Source organism: Candoia aspera, chromosome 3, assembly GCF_035149785.1.
Source record: "Candoia aspera isolate rCanAsp1 chromosome 3, rCanAsp1.hap2, whole genome shotgun sequence".
NCBI lineage: Eukaryota > Metazoa > Chordata > Lepidosauria > Squamata > Boidae > Candoia > Candoia aspera.
The window spans coordinates 34,478,366-34,496,206 of NC_086155.1; the positions used below are offsets into that span (position 1 = coordinate 34,478,366).

The 17,841-nt window shown below is 37.9% G+C and overlaps 1 protein-coding gene across 1 annotated transcript in view; it reads left to right on the top strand.

Moving 5' to 3' along the window:
* The window catches only part of DENND2D (DENN domain containing 2D), a 46,422-nt gene that overhangs the window by 25,098 nt on the left and 3,483 nt on the right, over window positions 1-17,841 (top strand). Inside the window, exons 5-10 of the mRNA XM_063297338.1 lie at window positions 1,458-1,535; window positions 2,309-2,449; window positions 8,222-8,370; window positions 9,173-9,350; window positions 10,198-10,239; window positions 11,106-11,190. Of these exons, the coding sequence (XP_063153408.1) occupies window positions 1,458-1,535; window positions 2,309-2,449; window positions 8,222-8,370; window positions 9,173-9,350; window positions 10,198-10,239; window positions 11,106-11,190 (673 nt within the window). The remainder of the gene's footprint in view (window positions 1-1,457; window positions 1,536-2,308; window positions 2,450-8,221; window positions 8,371-9,172; window positions 9,351-10,197; window positions 10,240-11,105; window positions 11,191-17,841) is intronic.

Genomic DNA, 17,841 nt, shown 5'->3' on the forward strand with positions numbered 1-17,841 from the left:
TTCTTGTAACTGAGTGGGGTGGAGCTTTAAGGTCTTCTCCTCATACCCAGTTCTGCTTTTTTTTTTCTCTTTTGGTATGGTTCTGTGTACAGAAATATCTCCCACTGAAAGAAAAATTACTAATAAAGTGGCTTGGGTGGGTAAGATTGAGAAATGTTTCCCTCCTTCCTGAAAATGTTGTAGTTTAAGATTGATACTTGATAGGGATTTGGCACAGCCAAGATTGAGCCATGTTACCATCATGTCTAGTAGCTTGGTTGGGAAGCTCCAGACTTAGAACCAGGCATGTCCTCATTGAGTGCTTTAGTCTAAAGGGGGAAGTGTAATAGGCAGTACACCCTTATCCTCACCAAGAAGATACTAGGTTGCAGATTAGATTCTTTTGGGTGGTGTACATCTGGCTTTTTCCATTTAAAAATCTATCAAAATGATCATATTTCCAAACTAATAGTGGGATGAAACAGGTTGTTTTGAGACTCATTTTATATAATAAAAATACTTCTTGGAGAAGATGCACAGTGCAAGTTGTTAAAGACTGAGCTGTATTTAGAAAGAAACTATAGTTAATGGAACTGGCTTGTGAAAAATAAACTCTTTTTGTTTTCTTCACTGTAGGTAGACTGGGCTCCTTCCTGCTTTTAAATCTAATTTGCACATTCTGTGGGAGGTTGTCAAAAAGAAAATCATCCAGAAATGTCCCTTTCTTCTGTTCTATATTTGATGGAATATGTATTTAAGAAAGGGAGTGAGTCAGAGCATTCCAATAGCCAGGGCACTCGTCTGGAGCTTAGTTTATTTCCTTTTTATCCTGAATGATCATAAGTATGTTTACAAAGATCCCACTGATGTAGTAAAGAACAAGTGTAACCCTGACTCAACAGAGGCCATTTTATGTACTGTAACTTTTTTATTTGGCCACTCTGAAATCAAGAAAATCAGTTTAGGGTACTTAACCCTGCATGCGATTTATGCCAGTAATTCCTAAACTTCTATATCATGCAGCCCACTAAGTCATCTTTAAAAGCTTTTGAAGACCACCATATAACCCGGAGGTCAGCAATGCAATGTCTGTTGATCCCATAGCACATGAAACCCCAAAATGGAATTTAATGTTTTGAATGAAAAAGTCAAAATCATACAAAATCTGGCAACATGTACCTGCCTGAAAGATTTCAAGATTTTGAGTGAAAAAGCCAAATTCTTCCTAAATTTTGCAATCTGCTAAAGTTTTGGCCATATGCATATGGACCTGCACCAGAGACTATCAACATTATTTTGGATTGCCATTGATCCTTAGATCAAAAGTTGGGAACATGTTAAGCAAATGTATTTACTGTTATAACATTTTTGTATATTTGCATAATGTAGCTGTAAAATTTAATGGGGAAATTTAATTTTAATTTTAAAAGGAAATTTAATGGTGGCTAACTTTTTCTGTACACAACACTGCTTTTCAGCCTTCTGGACGAGATGCTCGTCTCCCTGAAGTTTATTGCATTGTAAGCTGTCTTGGTTGTTTTGGACTATTTTCAAAGGTATGTCTTCTGGATGATCAGTAGCCCCACTGCCCCAGATACCAAATACACTCATCCCTTCACTATGTAGCATAGGCAGAAATAAATGTTCTGGTATTCCTAATCTTGTTTCATCATAAGATGAACTTTTTATATTTTTCATTCTTCTGATCTTTCACACAAGAAAGGAAAGGAAAGGAAGTCATGTCCTTCATCCCAGATATTTGGGAACTGGCTGTGGTTACTCATAGAAATATATTTTGTTCATGTAGAGAATTTCACCATTATTAGAATGAAAAAGCAATATGGTATTGTAACTTGAATATGGAGAACAGCAGCCCAATTCAGATAATTTATCTGCTTTGAATAATTGGGATACAAATGAACAATGCAGGAAGCCACAGTTAACCTCAGCTTTGAGATAAATTTAAAATGTCACCTCAATCATAGTTTTCAAGTCCAGATGTAACTAGAAGATTAATTGTGCCTTCTCGATTAGTTTCCTCATATGAAAGGAGAACAAGAATGGTTGGATCCATGTAGGTTCTTCAAGCTTGGCTTAATCTTTATCTGATCACTGTTACTATTTCTTGGCCTTTTTGGCCTTACACAGTGGTTCTGAGGATGAAATGCCTCCATGACTCAGGAGGACATGGTGTCAGGTCTTGTTTATCACACATCACTACTTTGCTTAGGACCCTGTTGGTTTTGAATAATTTCAGGAGGAGGAAAGCCACTGTCAGGAGTAGTGTTGGGAAGCTGCAAAGTGATGGGTATCCTTTTTCTTCTTACAGATTTTGGACGAAGTAGAGAAGAGACGACAGATCTCTGCAGCAGTTGTCTACCCCTTTATGCAAGGTCTACGTGAATCTCCTTTCCCAGCACCAGGAAGAACTGTAACCATTAGAAGTTTCATCCCTGAGTCTGGGACAGAGGTATGTGCCTTCTTAAAATACTTTTGGCTGGATCTATCATGGCCTGTAATTAAATCAGTCAATCAAATTTACTATGGTCATTGATCAGTGATCAGTACAACTTCATAACAGAAATTAGAAAATGTCAGAAAAATTAAGAACTAAGAAAATAAGATTAAATAGATGCACATGAGGAATAAAAGGTATAAATGTAATCCTAAAGATAAAAAAATATTAAAATAAGAGTAAACTGAAATAAGATATCAATGATAAAATACTGATAAAAGTTAAATTTACTTAAACATTCAGAACTAAATTAAGGCCTAATAAAATGTTAATATGTTAAGAAAATGTATAAACCAATACCTCCTAACAAGTTTCAAGAAAAACAATTGAACTTCCATAGGATTAATAAAATTTGTTTGGTTAATAACAAGAAATAAGCTGTAATAAGTCTAAGTTGAGAGGATTGACTTCTGCTTGAGAGAGTGTCTATCAGTAATTGTGATGGTGATTAAAAGGACCTTCCATATGTTTGTCTGTGTCCAATCCCCATAACGATTTGTTTACAAATATCTAATTCTAACGATCCCCCTGCCCCCCCCCCTTTAAATATTGATACAGTAACGGCAGTGCCCCAGTCCTGGGAAATAATGACCTGTGTGATCCATATAGGGAAAAGGGGATGCCAGTTGGATGCCCACTGAAGGGAAAAATCCCCCCCCCCGACCCAATTGACAGTTGGAGACCACACAATCTGCTTGAGCCAGGTTTACTGAGCTGCGCAGGGGACAGAATACACAGCTCTGCCCACTGAGAGAGAGGAGGGATAAAGCTTATATAATGGTCTTGTTTACAGGAAAAAGGACAGTATGATTCCTTAGTGACAGATCCCACCCAACCCCATATTCATAGCAATCTAGTATTTTTAGCCTTTGATTTGTTTAGTCAACAAGCCTTGAGGAACAGTCATGGGTCAGTAGTGGGTTGCCTTCCTCTTCTCCAGTACGTAGGCCTTGAGTTTGCAGCTTCAACCCCTTAGTAAGCTATCTGCATTTTATATTCTCAAGCTTTAGGCTAAGCATTGAATCGTCTCTATAGTCATTTTATTAGGTCAAACTGTTTTAGTAGTTATTTTCTCCTTCACTACCAGTTGACATTTTCAGCAACGCAGACAGGATGGAGATGACACTAGTGGCACTGCTTAACCGCAAAGAATCTATAAGATTTGTTGTTTCAGTTACCAATAACAGAGGTTACTTAGGAAAAGTCCATTGATTTATTTCAGTTTTTAGATTTGCCAGTTTTTTTTCATAGGAGATGTAAAAGACTTTAGGGTATGTTTCCCATGCCTCTGTTGGAACTTTATTGATTGGAGGGGCAAATCATTTTCTGATAGCCCAGTATGGGCTGTTCAAAGGCAGTGGTATTTTTATCCTTGGCTGCTAAAACCAACTGCCTTTAAAGCATTCCTTATTTTTAAATCTCAAAAGGGCCTTATTTTATTTCTTCATTCCCACTAATTTAGCAAGGGGCACTTGAAAAGGATATTTTTGATGTAAAGAGAAAAGTGCCAGCAACATGTGCTTGGCTGACAATCCTGGTCAAACCAGCCTTTGGGCCTGACATTAATATGAGTGGTATGTTTAGCCTGGGCATAGTAGAGCTGTTCTTGTTGAGTTTGAATGAGGGATGTATAGTGGGTAATGACAATTTATTCCTCTTTGCACCTGCCAACTCTGCTTGAAATCCCAATAATCCAGAAAAATGTAGCAATTTGGATAGCTTTTGGTTCTATCTATTACGGACATGCCCTGCAACCATCTCTAAAGGAGGACATTCTGAACTTTGGGTGGTTGATTAACTAGTAATTTAATGCTGAGAATTAGTGGAAGGTGGTCACTGTCTGTGCTTCATCTGTCATTTGAATAACATTCTCTAGAAGATCACAGGAAAAATGCCAATAGTCAGTTGTTGACATTTGGGATCCTGACCAGTAAATAAATTATACATGTCGATCACCTATGATCATGTCATTCATAATATATAAGTCAAGTTGATTGGTTAATTTGGACAGGCAATATCTTACAAAATTGCTGGTTGTGTCTTCAGCCAAGTGTGTGGGGAGGAGATAGCCCTCACTGGCCTCCACAGGATAGTCTTGGAAATGGGCAGAGTTTGGTCATCTGGACCCAAACATGCATTAAAATCACCCCCAACTATAATGTAAGCTTGGGGATGAAGGTCCATGCATTTCTCAATATAGTTTGTAATTAAATCAAGAATGGCAGCAATTCAAAAATGCAGGAGCTGATGCTCACAAAAAAGACTGTGACTGAATGCATATGGTTGCATGTAATATATGACCCCTAAACCTATCTACAAATAATGTTTGAGGTTGATAAACTAGGAAATGACCACTGAAGTTTTGAAACTGGTTTCACTGAAACAGAGAGACAAGAACTTCTGCGGCATGAAAGACTTAAAAGTAGATATGAAAATAATTTATTAGTTGTGTACTGAGCAGATGAGAAGCTCTTTTTTATGGTTTGCTTCCTGTACATCTGGAAGCTCTCCTTGCACTGGACTGGAGAAGCCATGCAGTATTGTGGCTACAGTGTTGGGCTTGAACCAGGGAGACTCAGCTTCAGATCCCCACTTGACCAGAGTTCACTGGGTGACTATGGGCTCGTCTCTCTCTCCTCCAGCCCAACAAGGGCTTTTATGGGGATTAGATGAGAGGAAGCCCCTATGTAACCTATCTTGAATTCCCAGGGACAAAGCAAGGTATGAAATCAATCAATCAATTAATCAATAGTAAGTTGGACCACAGTGTAGTTTAGCAGTGCACAATTTTGTTTGGGCCAAGAGCTGTACTTGTTTCTTCAGTGGCTGTGCTCAAAAAAAAAGGGGGGGAGGCCAGAATAAAAACTAAATTTGATTTTGTTTAATTTAAATGTAAGTGAAATGAAATAAAATGGCATTTGATGTGGTCACATATGTTTAGTAATTTTCCTTTGTCATATTAATTTGGTGGCCACTTTAAAGCTTATTTTTTATTCTTTATTACACCCACCAAAATAAAATACATCAAAATGACATAAGAACAGTGTGACCCCCTAGTACTCCACTTAATATAACCTATAATCAACCCCAAATTAGCAATGCATGAATTCTACAAGCAACAAACACAAACTTAGTGACAGCTTGTATTGTTTTGTGTTTTTTGTTTACTAAGAGGAACTTCATGTAAAACTCATCCAGTCATCTAGATAATGAGGACTGCTAGTAGTTGCTACAAGTACAGTAGAGTAAAATGTGGGTCAATGATTCAATATTCCCAGACTGCCTGGGGAAGTCCTTTCCACATAAGAGATTTTCTAGAATCCACAGCTGATGACAAAATATCAAACCGCAATAATTAGAAACAGATCATACCATGCCCTAATTGCATTCTGGGTAGTATTTTGCCAGATTCAGTTTGCAATTCTGCATCAGGGGTCTCTGTTTAAGAAAGTTGCTGGCATATTCTTGTCCTTATTCTCCAGATCTTTGAGGGGTACATTGGGTAACTGGTACCTGGTACATTTGGTAACTGGTACCAACTATCCTCTTGTCATGCTTTTTAATCGTTAAAAAGAAATTGGAATGTATTTCACTGTCAGGTGTGATTTCCAGATACAAGTGAAATTCCTATGTATACTTGTTTTGGGACTTTCTGTCCTCCTTGTCACAACAGCACAACAATCTGCCACAAAACACAAACTTGCCTAGCTCTGTTGCACTGTCTTCTGTCTGATTTGGTATACTGACTTTTGACTTCCTGTTTTGGTATCAGAGGTTTCTCTCTGTCAGCTGTCAGAAGATGAAGTCTTGGTATTGGTTTCCTGGCTTGCTCAGTGCCTCACACAACTGGAGGAGTTTGATGGGTGCAGGGTACATTTTCCTCAAAAGCATCTGTATCTTTCTCTTAGCCTTATATGGGCATAGAAAATGTATTTGCACCAGCCTCTCATGTTGAGCTGGCTTTTTGGGGAAACAGATTATTTCAACCATTGTACTGCACCAGTGCAGTAGCAGAAGCCTGAAAATTTGGGCAAGCTTTAATGAAGAGCAGAGGGGGGAGGGGACATCTTCAGAAGAGGTGCAGAATTTCTCTTCCAAATCTTTTTCAGATTGTGCATATGCATCCCTATGTGTATCAAAAAGACGATAAAATGACAGAAGACTAATTTTGTAACCTCATGGCTGTTTCCTGAGCCAAGATAAACATAGGTAGTGGCTCTACATATCACACTAAGTCCCAGTGTGGTTTGTTTCATTTTACCTGAAGTGTGAACCTAGTTAGTGTTTTTGCAAACTGTAGTTTATAGTTTAGTATTATGGATTGCTAAATCAAATCATAGTGTGCTGTAGTGTGTGAACACAATGACGTCCCCCTTCCACATGTGCATCTGCTCTTCCAGCTTCTCTTGCATAGCCACAAGGAGGTGATCAAGAGCTTATTATTTTCACTTAACTGTGGAGTTCTGGATTACAGCTGAATTTGTGAGGGTTGAGGCAAGCATCATTGATTTCCAGGCCAGAGATGGCCATTACGTAAATATGCAACAATCACTCAGTTTTAGATCTACTAAGGCCTGTTCTAAATACACATTTGTTTGTAAAGGCAAGAAGAAGCCACAAATTTAAACCCAAAGGCAATAAAAGTCATTTATATCTTCTCACTGGGAGTGGGCAATCAACTCATGAGTGTGCCTTCATTCTCGCCTTCGGTAAAGATTCCAATCTAGTGGAGCCATGCCTGTGAATTTCTGCCAGGCCTAGCTGAAGAGTTGAGCTAAGTCATGAAATGCCAGGAGATCCATGACTTCTTGCTGAGTCCAGGTCATGAGAGCCGTGTTGGTCTATAGTGGCCAAAAATCAGAAGGGTCTGGTAGCATCTTTTCCAACTCGAAATTATGTTAATTGCTTTTGCAAGCTACAGCTTACTTCATCAGCTCACTGAGGCACCTGTTAAAGTGAGCTGTAGCTCTTGAAAGGTTATGAAAATTTATGCTTTTCAATAAAATGTGTTAGTCTGAAAAGGTGCTACCAGACACCTCCTGATTTTTGACAGAATCAAAAAAACTCTCATTAGTTTAAACCAGCCTTTCTCAACTTTTTGACCCTGGAGGAACCCATGGAATATTTTTCAGGCCTCAGGGAACTCCTGCTCATTCAGGCTCAAATATAGCCAGGAAGTTACAAAAGTATTATATTTGTTTCATGTGTAGGCCTGTTTATATGCATTAACAGTGTTTTTAAATAAAAATAAAGATTGAAACTTACCCCTTTAATGTGAAGTTGCCTGAATTTGAAATAAGTTTTCGAACACCTCGTGACCTCTCACAGAACCCTAGGGTTCCATGGAACCCTGGTTGAGAAATCCTGGTTTAAACAATGGCTTATTTGAGCAAACCAGAATAATACATTTTGATTTGATATGGGTTTATTTGAAAACATATTTTAAACTAACCAGAGTCCCCCTGAGTTTATATGTAATGTAGAACTCAGCCATACCACAGGCAAATATGAGAGCCTGTAGCTTGTTAAATTTGCCACATTGCGCTAAGCCATATTTTAGCATTGCCTCCCCAAAGGCACCTGTTCTAAGGATGTAATTACAGCTACCATAATCGTTCATTCAGAACTGGAAAAAAATCCTAATCCCTGTGAAAATTGTTATTTTTTAGACAAACTGTATCCAGCCATCATTAGTATGTTAACTTTATCCTCTTGTCATGCTTTTAGCAAATTGAGCTGACCCGGCCATTGGATTCTCACCTGGAGCATGTGGAATTTCAGGCCCTTTTACAGTGCCTCAGTCCTGAGAAGATACTTCTGATATTTGCCTCTGTAGTTCTGGAGCGACGGATAGTCTTCCTGGCTGATGAGCTCAGGTAAATGCTGAGCCTTCAGCCTAGAGGAAGCAATTTTGTGCTTGTCCCACTGAAATCAATGAGTAAGTTAGTTGTGCTTCGTCAGTTAGTGGGACTGGAGCATAGCATTTGCTCTGATCAGGTTTCCATTTTATAACTTGTTATCACTTTGGTTTATTCATTTGTGAAATCAATGTGTATATGGCAGGTGGAGGAATACAGACAGGCTCCCTTTTTATATGTATAAAATAAATATTTTGATATGGCCTAGTAGTTGTGACATTTTAAGGCTTTTAATAAGACATTTAGCTTGGAAGATTTTCTTAACTTAGAGGTTTTCACTATGGCTGTGTACATTTATAAAACCATATATTTCCCATTTTGGGGTCACCATCGAGAGAATTCTACATTTTTGAAGGGCAGCAACAAAGAAGGATCCTGTTGATTCAGGAGCTGGCTGTATCATTGTTCTAGCCCTGTTCAAAGGGCAGCAAAAGCGGGGTGAGAGACAGAAGCTGGGGTGTATCTTATTTACAGCTCTGGAGCTATTGGAGATGGGAAGTTTCCCAGGTCCTTGCTAAGATTAATTGCAGAATAAAGTAGAAGTATATTTGACTGTTAAGAACACAATTACATTTGTCTATTTTTAACATCAGTAATATTGTAATCAACCCTTTAAGACAGCAGTGGCAATATATTTAAAGAATAAATAATAAAGATGTGAAGCATATTTATGCACCATGTTCAACTGATTATTCAGATACACTCCTTACCTTTAAAATACTGCTTTATATTCTAATCCGTAACACTGGCTTCCTTTCAGCTCCCTCTCCACCTGCATTCACTCAGCTGCTGCTCTTCTTTACCCCTTTACTTGGGCTCATACATACATCCCAGTGGTTCCAGAGAAGCTTCTCAGCACAGTCTGCTGTCCCACACCATTTATGGTTGGGATCCAAAAACGCTACCTGGAAGAGGTTCTGGATCAACCTATGGATGAGGTACAGTCTTGCAATTCTCCAAGGGAGAACAAAGATTACTGAATGGGCCATTACATTTGTTATGTCTCTGTGGTGTGTGACAAACACCAGCGCATGGGATTGGATGTGGTGATATGTTTGAAAGTTATCCCCACTGACAGTGGTCCTAATCATCCTTATCAATTACTTAGTCATCTACATGTGTTCTTAAAGGTTTAGCATGAACATTTGTACCTCCTAAAATTAATGTAGGCCTCACCATCTGGTGATACCTTTATTTAAACTGATACCCTAGGTATTTTTTCAATATAGGCATTGCTGATTTGTTGTGCACCCTAACTATTGTGGTTGACCTTTTCTTCTTCAGAATGAAGGTATAATTCCATTAATCAGAGCTCTCTGTGGGATCTAGTGGTTCGGCTGTCGCCACCAAACCTTTTCTGATTTGGAAAAAACAAAAACCTTTTGTTTTTCTCCTCAGTTTTGATAGATAGACAGGCAGACAGACAGACAAGTTTAGATACGTACAGGTAGTCCTTGTTTAGTGACTGCCTCATTTAGCAATCATCACAGTTACGATGGTGATGAAAAGATAACTTTATGACCAATCCTCACATTTATGACCTTTGCAGATCTGTAAAGCAAAGGAAAGCTGAACTAAGATCATAAGTACAGTTGTGGTTTCACTTAGCCTTCACTTAATTTTATATGTATGTGTATATATACACATACATACATAAATATACATACATACACATACACAAACACAAACACACACACACATATGAGCAGTGGTGTGCTGGAGTTGGCTTGCAAGTTATACAACTTTTCTGTGGTTAATAAATGGAGGTACTGTTTGCCTTTTTAGGTGTTGCTCGTAGATCTGTCCCAAGGAGTGTTCTTAAAAATGGTGAGTTCCATCCAAATCCTGTATTATTACCAGTTGCAGAACTTAGGTCTGCATTTCTAGGCAATGATCCACTATCCATCCTGTCCAGTTTCTTCTCAAGATTTTAGCTCTGCTTCACTTGCTTGGTTGCCAGACATTTTACAGCAATGGCTTGCAACATTTTTCCTCTGGGAACTTATCTCTCTCTCTTACACACACACCTACCTACATACCTACCTACCTACCTATAATGGCCACTGAAGGCCACAGGTCAGGGTTAGCAAGGATGCAGTGATATCACTAGAAGTGATGGAGATGAAATTTTTGTCCTTTTTTAGGGGCTAGTTTTTAAAAAGAACAAAATAGGCACATTGATTTTGTGTATTTGCTACTAAATTTTGGCACCATAATTTTGGGAGGCTCTAGGGTAATTAAAATGGGGCTAGAAGAATGCACATTCAATAGATGAAAATATCTATAGCTCAGGGTTAAACTATGGGGTCCTTTGTGCTTTCTGAGCCTGGTTGTTTGCTTGCAGAGATTTCATTACGCAACTAGATAATATCATCAGTGCTTGAAGAAGTTACCTAGTTAGGTAAAAAACATTTAGCAAACAACCAAGCTCAGAGAGCACCAAGAACTCCACAGAATGCATGTTGTCTAGCCCTGCTTTATACTCTCCTGATATCTTTTCCTTATTACCTACTTTCTCCTTTCTTAATCCTTTCCTCTCTCCAATATATCTTGGTCAAGCTAGCAGCAAGACCAGTTTCCTCTCAAGTAGGCCTTTGGGTATTGTCAGAAGCTGTGAATCTTTCACTTTGCTGCAAGCCCTGATTTGCAGCAATTGGCTATTGATATAACTTCCCTCTTTAATAATTCTGTAGGTTGGAGATGAAGAGGAGATTTTGCCACCCAAGCTGAAGAATGAGATGTTATACTCTTTGCCCACAATGAACAACAACATCCAAAGTAAGGTCATTCTCTGTACCAGCCTTGTCCAGCCAGCTGTCTTCCATCATTAGTAGACCTCAAATCCCCTAATTCCTCTCCAGGATGGCCATTGGTTGGGGATTGTGGGAGGAAGTACAACATAGTTGGAGGCATCAGGTTGGAGAAAAATGCTTGAAATATAGAAAATAATGGGATTTGATAAATTTGTGTATATGAGGCTTGTGCTAAGTTTTGGTAACATAAAATTAACTCCTGGAGTAAAGTGGCCATTGTTGAAAGATGGAGTGGAATATTTTATGTGTAGCTTGTCTTAAGTATGCTGTATTGTTTCACTTTGGGGAGATGTCCTGCTAAGAATAATGAAAGCTTTCTGATGCATGGTTAGCTGCCATCTCCTTGAAATAAGGAGAAATGTTACATGATATCAGAAGTGGCTGCAGATTCCTAAATTCAGAAGAATTTTTAAAAAATGTGTGGCAGTGAGAAAATGAAAGTGGAACTGAATTAGCTGCATTAAAGAACTATATAGCTGATTTTTAAATAGATACCTTCTTTATCTCTCTGAAGAAATCTTGCAGAAAATTGTAAACTGAAATTTCAAGAGCAGATAAAAAAATCAGATATCTTTTAGGCTTCTCTTTTGTTACATGTGGTGGGTGGAGAAGCTGGTGAAATATATATTGTAACAATAAATAGAAGACTCTTACTTTTAAAAAGGGTCCTGGCTTTATTTAAATCTTCTTGTAATCCAAAAAAGAATTTTATGGTTGGATACTTAAAATATTGGCCTCACCCAATAGTGGATGATGAACAGATAAACTCATATATTACTGTTTGTTTTTTTAAAGCAAGGAACTGTGAAGTTAGAGGTTAGCTTGTGTTTGTTAGTGACAAATTGCTGAAAGAAATTTTTAAGGAACAGAAAAGTTTAATCTCAGATATAGGAGAAAATGGAGACAATAATAGGGAACAAGAAATATATACAGGTAGTTCTTGTTTCACATCCACTCACTGAGCGACCGTTCGAAGTTATGACAGCCCTGAATGAGGGGTACTTATGATAGGTCCTCATAGTTGCAGCTGTTGCAATATCTCCACGGTCACATGATTATGGTTGAGGTGCTCAGCAATAGGATTGCAATTACAACAGTCACAGTGGCCGGTGGTCATGTGATTGCCATTTGTGACCTTCACTGCTGGCTTCTGACAAGCAAAATCAGTGGGGAAGCTGGCAGGAGGTCGCACATGGCAATCATGTGACCATGGGATGCTGCAACCACACATGATTCACATAACGATGGCAACTGGGACTGTCAGAATGGCTGTTGTAAGTCGGCGTCGTCATGTGATGTCACGCCTTACAACCATGTCGCTTAGCAACAGAGTTCCTGGTTCCAATTACTATCAGTAAGTGAGGACTACCTGTATATGGTCCTTGTGATAAACTTAGTCTCCCAGGAGCTTATCCAGCTTTTGGATTAAAATGTTTTAAATGCGGAAAAAAGAATCCCTGTTCTTCAATTTATAGAGCAAAACATGCAGAAGAATAAACTCTCAGAACTTGATTGTGGCTATTTTTTAAATGTCATTTCTCAAGGAGGCCCAGCTTGCAGTACTAATTCAAAGGCACGGTAGTCTATCTTAATTGTTCAAAGAATCCCCAAAAGTTTAAGTTGGACACTGGAGCTGAAACAAATATTCCTCAAGTTCATTTTCTGAACGTGTTGCCTGGCTCAATAAAGTTAACTTGTTCTGATATCATTCCGATTCCATGTGATGGTTCATGATTTGATTGTAGAATCTGAATGATGGAAACTAAAGCATTGTTGACTAAACTGTACCCTACAGTTTTTAAAGGGTTAAGAGAATTTTGTGGAAAATGAGAGAGAGGGAGGGAGGGAGAGGGAGAGAAAGCGAGCGAGAGAGAGAGATGTAGCAGAGACTTCTCTGATTCATGTTTGCAGAAATATACCTTTTATTGTGCAGGAGAAGTTGAAGGATACAGCAGTTATAAAAAGACAGTGTTCTGGCTGAAGCGAATAGACCTATTCCTTGGGTTAATCATTTGGTTATTACTGAGGAAAAGAACGTTCTCAGAGTTTGTCCTGAGATACCATATTGAAGCTTTACCAAGGTAGCATTTTTTCAGTTCCTACATTGTTGGAGGTCCAAAGTCGAAAGTATAGTGACTATTCTAGATTAAAAAAGATTGAGACTGGCAGATTAATTTAGATGAAGAATCATCTGCATCATATCCATTTATAGGTGGCAGTTAGGTACTTCCTGGGCAACCAGCTTCAGGTAGAACTGTCCCATCCAGGCCATTTGTTCAAAGTAGATGTTGACAGAGCCACCTCCTGCATGAGATCAGGGGAGTGGTGGTAAATACACTTTTTTTCACAGTATATACTCCATCTTTAATGTGTTTTTCTACCCCCAGAGATAAAACAGCATCCTCCCTGTCCTTCCATTTAGGAAGACAATCAAAACAGAGCTCTTCCACAGAGCATTTAATGGGTAATGCTGTGAATGCTGATCTCATGCAGGAGGGTTTTAGTGTAAATATCACTAGAGTATTGAATATTGGGCTATGTTGGATTTTATGTTTGTTTTAGGTTATTTATTTATTTTTCAAATTTCTATTACTGCCCATCTCTCCCAAAAGGGGGACTCTGGGGAGTTTACAATAAAATCAAAAGTATGGGTATTATGTGTATTCTTGTAAGCTTCTGGAAGTCCATGTGGAATCAGTAGTATAAAAACACTGTAAATAAATAAATAACAATTCATTAAGATAATAAGGTAAATATTTTAGTTTTTCTTTTGTTACACAGTGTACCACAGAAATGTTTCAACAGAAAAATAATGAAATGTTTGGTGACATAGCTGATGCTCATTTTATATTAGATAATATGATTATAGCTTCTTCCATGTGGGAGGACCATGACAATATGCTGAAGGAAGTGATGGAAAGAGCCCAATAGGAGAATGGTAAATTTAAATTAGATAGAATCCCATCTAAGGTGAATGAGCTACATCTTAGATCCAGTTTAAGATACATGAGCATTTCATCAGAAGTAATTAAAAAGCTTAAGCTAGAACAAATAATACATTAGTGGGATGCTCAGATTTCTTGCACAGTATGTGCCTAATGAAGAAGTATTAACAGCTCCATTTGGACAGCTGCTCTGTAATAATAACATATGACAATGATTTGTGGAATAAGATAGGGAATTGCAAGATCTAAAAACAATCTTGTGTACAGTAAAAGTTTTATGATCCCAGAAAGTCAGTTATTCAACCAGCTGCATTTAAGAATGGGTTAGAGGCTTGCTTTCTCAAGAAAAGGATGTTCCATCATGAGCTTTGATTGAAGCAGAATAAAGTATGCCCAGATAGGAAGACAGTTACTTGCCACTGGTTCTAAGGTATGGTAAGTCATCAGTGTACCTAATTTGGGTTGTGCCAAGCTATGGCTGACCTGAAATGGTTTGGCAGAACCTCAAAAAGGTGGTGGTTTCTTCCAGCTTCAGAACAAAACATTGTCCCCGCTTTGTGCTCTGTCTTACGAGAAATTATTTTACTCTCTCAGTTTTCTATCAAGTATAAGGTAGATCAGTTGATTCATTACCCAAAGCAATATTTGGAATTACAGGCTTTACTTGAGTTGTACAACTGGAATGGCTGAGATGATTAAAGTAATTAGAACCTGTTTTGCAACAATTATATTGGCCTATGAAACATTTAATTTCTACATAGGTAGTAAAATTATTGTCCCTAGTAATATGAAAACAGAAATACTTAGTTGCCTTCATAGATTACATCAAGAGTTACATTCTATGTTAATAATTGGGAGATTATGCATTTAGCAAAGATGACACACTATTTAGAAAATGTGCTGAATAGTGCATGCTTTGTCAAGAGCAGAGGCCAAGTAAACAAACAAATAAAAAAAAACCCATTGTTATCTCATGAAATTCTAGATGTGCTGTGGTGTAAAATAGCTCCTGCTATTTGTTAATTTGGTGGACATAGTTGCTTCCAGTGAATTTGTTTTCAAAGTTTCCAGGAATTCTTCATTTGTCAGATATGTCAGCTTCATTGGGTATTTTAAAAATTACAGAGGTATTTGCTATGTATGTATTCCACATGATGCTGTGTGTGCTCATGTTCCATATGCCAGAAGAGAGATAGCATAAATTGCAAGGTCTTGGAATAATATTAACACAGTCCAGTCCAAGATATTCTTAGCCAAATGGAATGGGGAAATGAACAATTAACAGTGAACAATTGAACAACAAATAAACAACTAAATAATACTTTACAAAATTGTAAGGATCAAGTAAGAAAGTTTATTTAGTTTTACTGGAACTTTGGAATAGAGTACTGATTTGCCTGGAGTACTCCCTGGTGCAGTTATTGATGGGTCACATATTGGGGACAACCCTTTTGTCTATTCATATAACTCTTCAGACTAAGATTCCTCAGGACCTGTTCTGCCTACAGGGAAAGCAGAGAGAATGTTAAGATCAACATCAAAATTACTTCAATAGACTTTAAAGCATGAGACGGTGTGTTAGTGGAAACAGCAGAAAGCTGACACCTGACAAAAATAATAAAAGCATGACCAGAGCAGCAATCATTATGTTGAGAATTCAAAAGGAAATTGATACTGACAGAAGACCTCTGAGGGACAACTGAATAATGTCACATTTAGGACGGGGAAACCTTGAATTGGCAAATAGGATTTGAAACCTAGCTGTAGCAGATAGCCACCCATATGGCTTCCAACAGCAATGTCTTCAGCTCTAGTTCACAATTACCAGAAGTTGAAAGAGGTGAAGGTTTGAGACAAGTTCCAGAACCGCAAACTCAGAATTGGAAGCAACAATGGCAGGCTAAATATAGAAGTGGATGTCAAAGTAAAATTCCTGATCATTGCCCAGTATCAAGATAGTTTTAAAATGTTTGAAGTATATTTGGAACATATTTTAATAATTTATGTAAATATATAGCTATTAATGTAGAATAATGTAATGTTAACCTTGCTTTATGGGGTATAATGAAAGTGGAAATATGTGGTATGTTTCTGTTACATTAAGGATGCCTTTCAAAGTAAATAGGTCATGATTAAAAAGTAGGGTGGAGCAGTGTATGTGCAGCTTGCCATATGCTGTTTTATTTCAGTTTTGGAGGCTGCCTGCTAAGAATAAGGAAAGCTATTTGATACATACCAACTGAGCTCTTCTTCTACTGCATTATGCCTACTTTGGGGGGAATTATTTGCATGTAAACCACATAAAATCATTTGTATCAAGCAAAAACAGTGGTGTGCAGAGAACTGATTGACAGATACAGCCTGAAACTAGTTGAGCAGAAAGGCCAAATTACATGCCTATTTGATTGGAATTATGGCACTGGGGAATTCAATCCAACAAGTTAGCCTGAATGAGTTCTGCCTGGTACACCAAGTAAAGCAAACTTGGAGTCATTCACATCCTGACCCACCTACACATTCCTCAGCTATCAGAAAGACAATTGCTCTCCTTGCTTGTTCCTAGAGAGCCTGTTAGTAAAAAACTGAAAAAGCCTCCACCTTAACAAGCTGAGAAAAAAATTGACTTCTAGCATGAGAACAATACAGTTGCTCAGATTTCTGTAACCATGTTCCATTCCTTTCCAATCTTGTTAAAGGAAACTCTAGGAAATCTTGTTTTCAGTTATAGCCAGCTGCTAAGAGGTTGACATTAAATAAGAGGATTGTGGTAAAATATAAATGGTCATGCCATTCCCCTGTTTTATTTTAGGCACAGGAACAACTGTGCAACACAATAAACGATGCATTCAGTGAAAAAAAAACCCCAAACATGAGATAGAATGTATTTCCAACATTGGTTTTTAAAATTCATTTTCTAATCACTCAGCTTTACTTCTGATAACATATCCCTTTTGGGTCTAATCCATCCAGTATAAGTTACTTGTAGCCTACAGTATGGAATGCAACTCATCCTGCTGCATATTTGTCCTTTACTCAGTGATATTAAGACAAGGGATAATGATAAAGATTTCTCCAGTTCATGCCTTAAATAAAGTGTACAATTCACAGAGACTAAGTCATGAAGATAGCTTTTTATGTGTAATGATTATTAGCTACAATAGCTACATGATGAGGGTTTGATTTGTAGCTTGAAGTTAAGCTTTGGTTATAGAACCAACATCTTTTGATGCTTTCCAGAAGATGTATTACTATGATAGCTCCTTGAAATATTATGGCAGGAAGGGTGAGGAAGCACTTGTAGAATTTCATACCTGGAGTTCATAAAATTGGAAGGCTTTACATTTTTAAAGCTAAACATTTTTTCTACTGCTGATTATAAGCAAACTAGCAAAGCAGGCAAAATCTTCCTTCTGCAGCCATGTGCTTATTCATTCTAGTATTTTCTTAGCTCTCTAATCTCCCCAGAGGGGATTTTATGTCTCAGAGAATTAGACCTGAAAAGGAACGCAGTGTATATGTATGAGTCTCTCCCCCCCCGCCCCTGCCCCCGCCCACCATATACAAGCTGCATGGTGATTGGTGTTGTTAATGAATGGATATAATGTACTGATTAAAGTTGCTGTAAGACTGCATATCTTTGCTGACATTAATTTTCCATAATCTTATTGGAC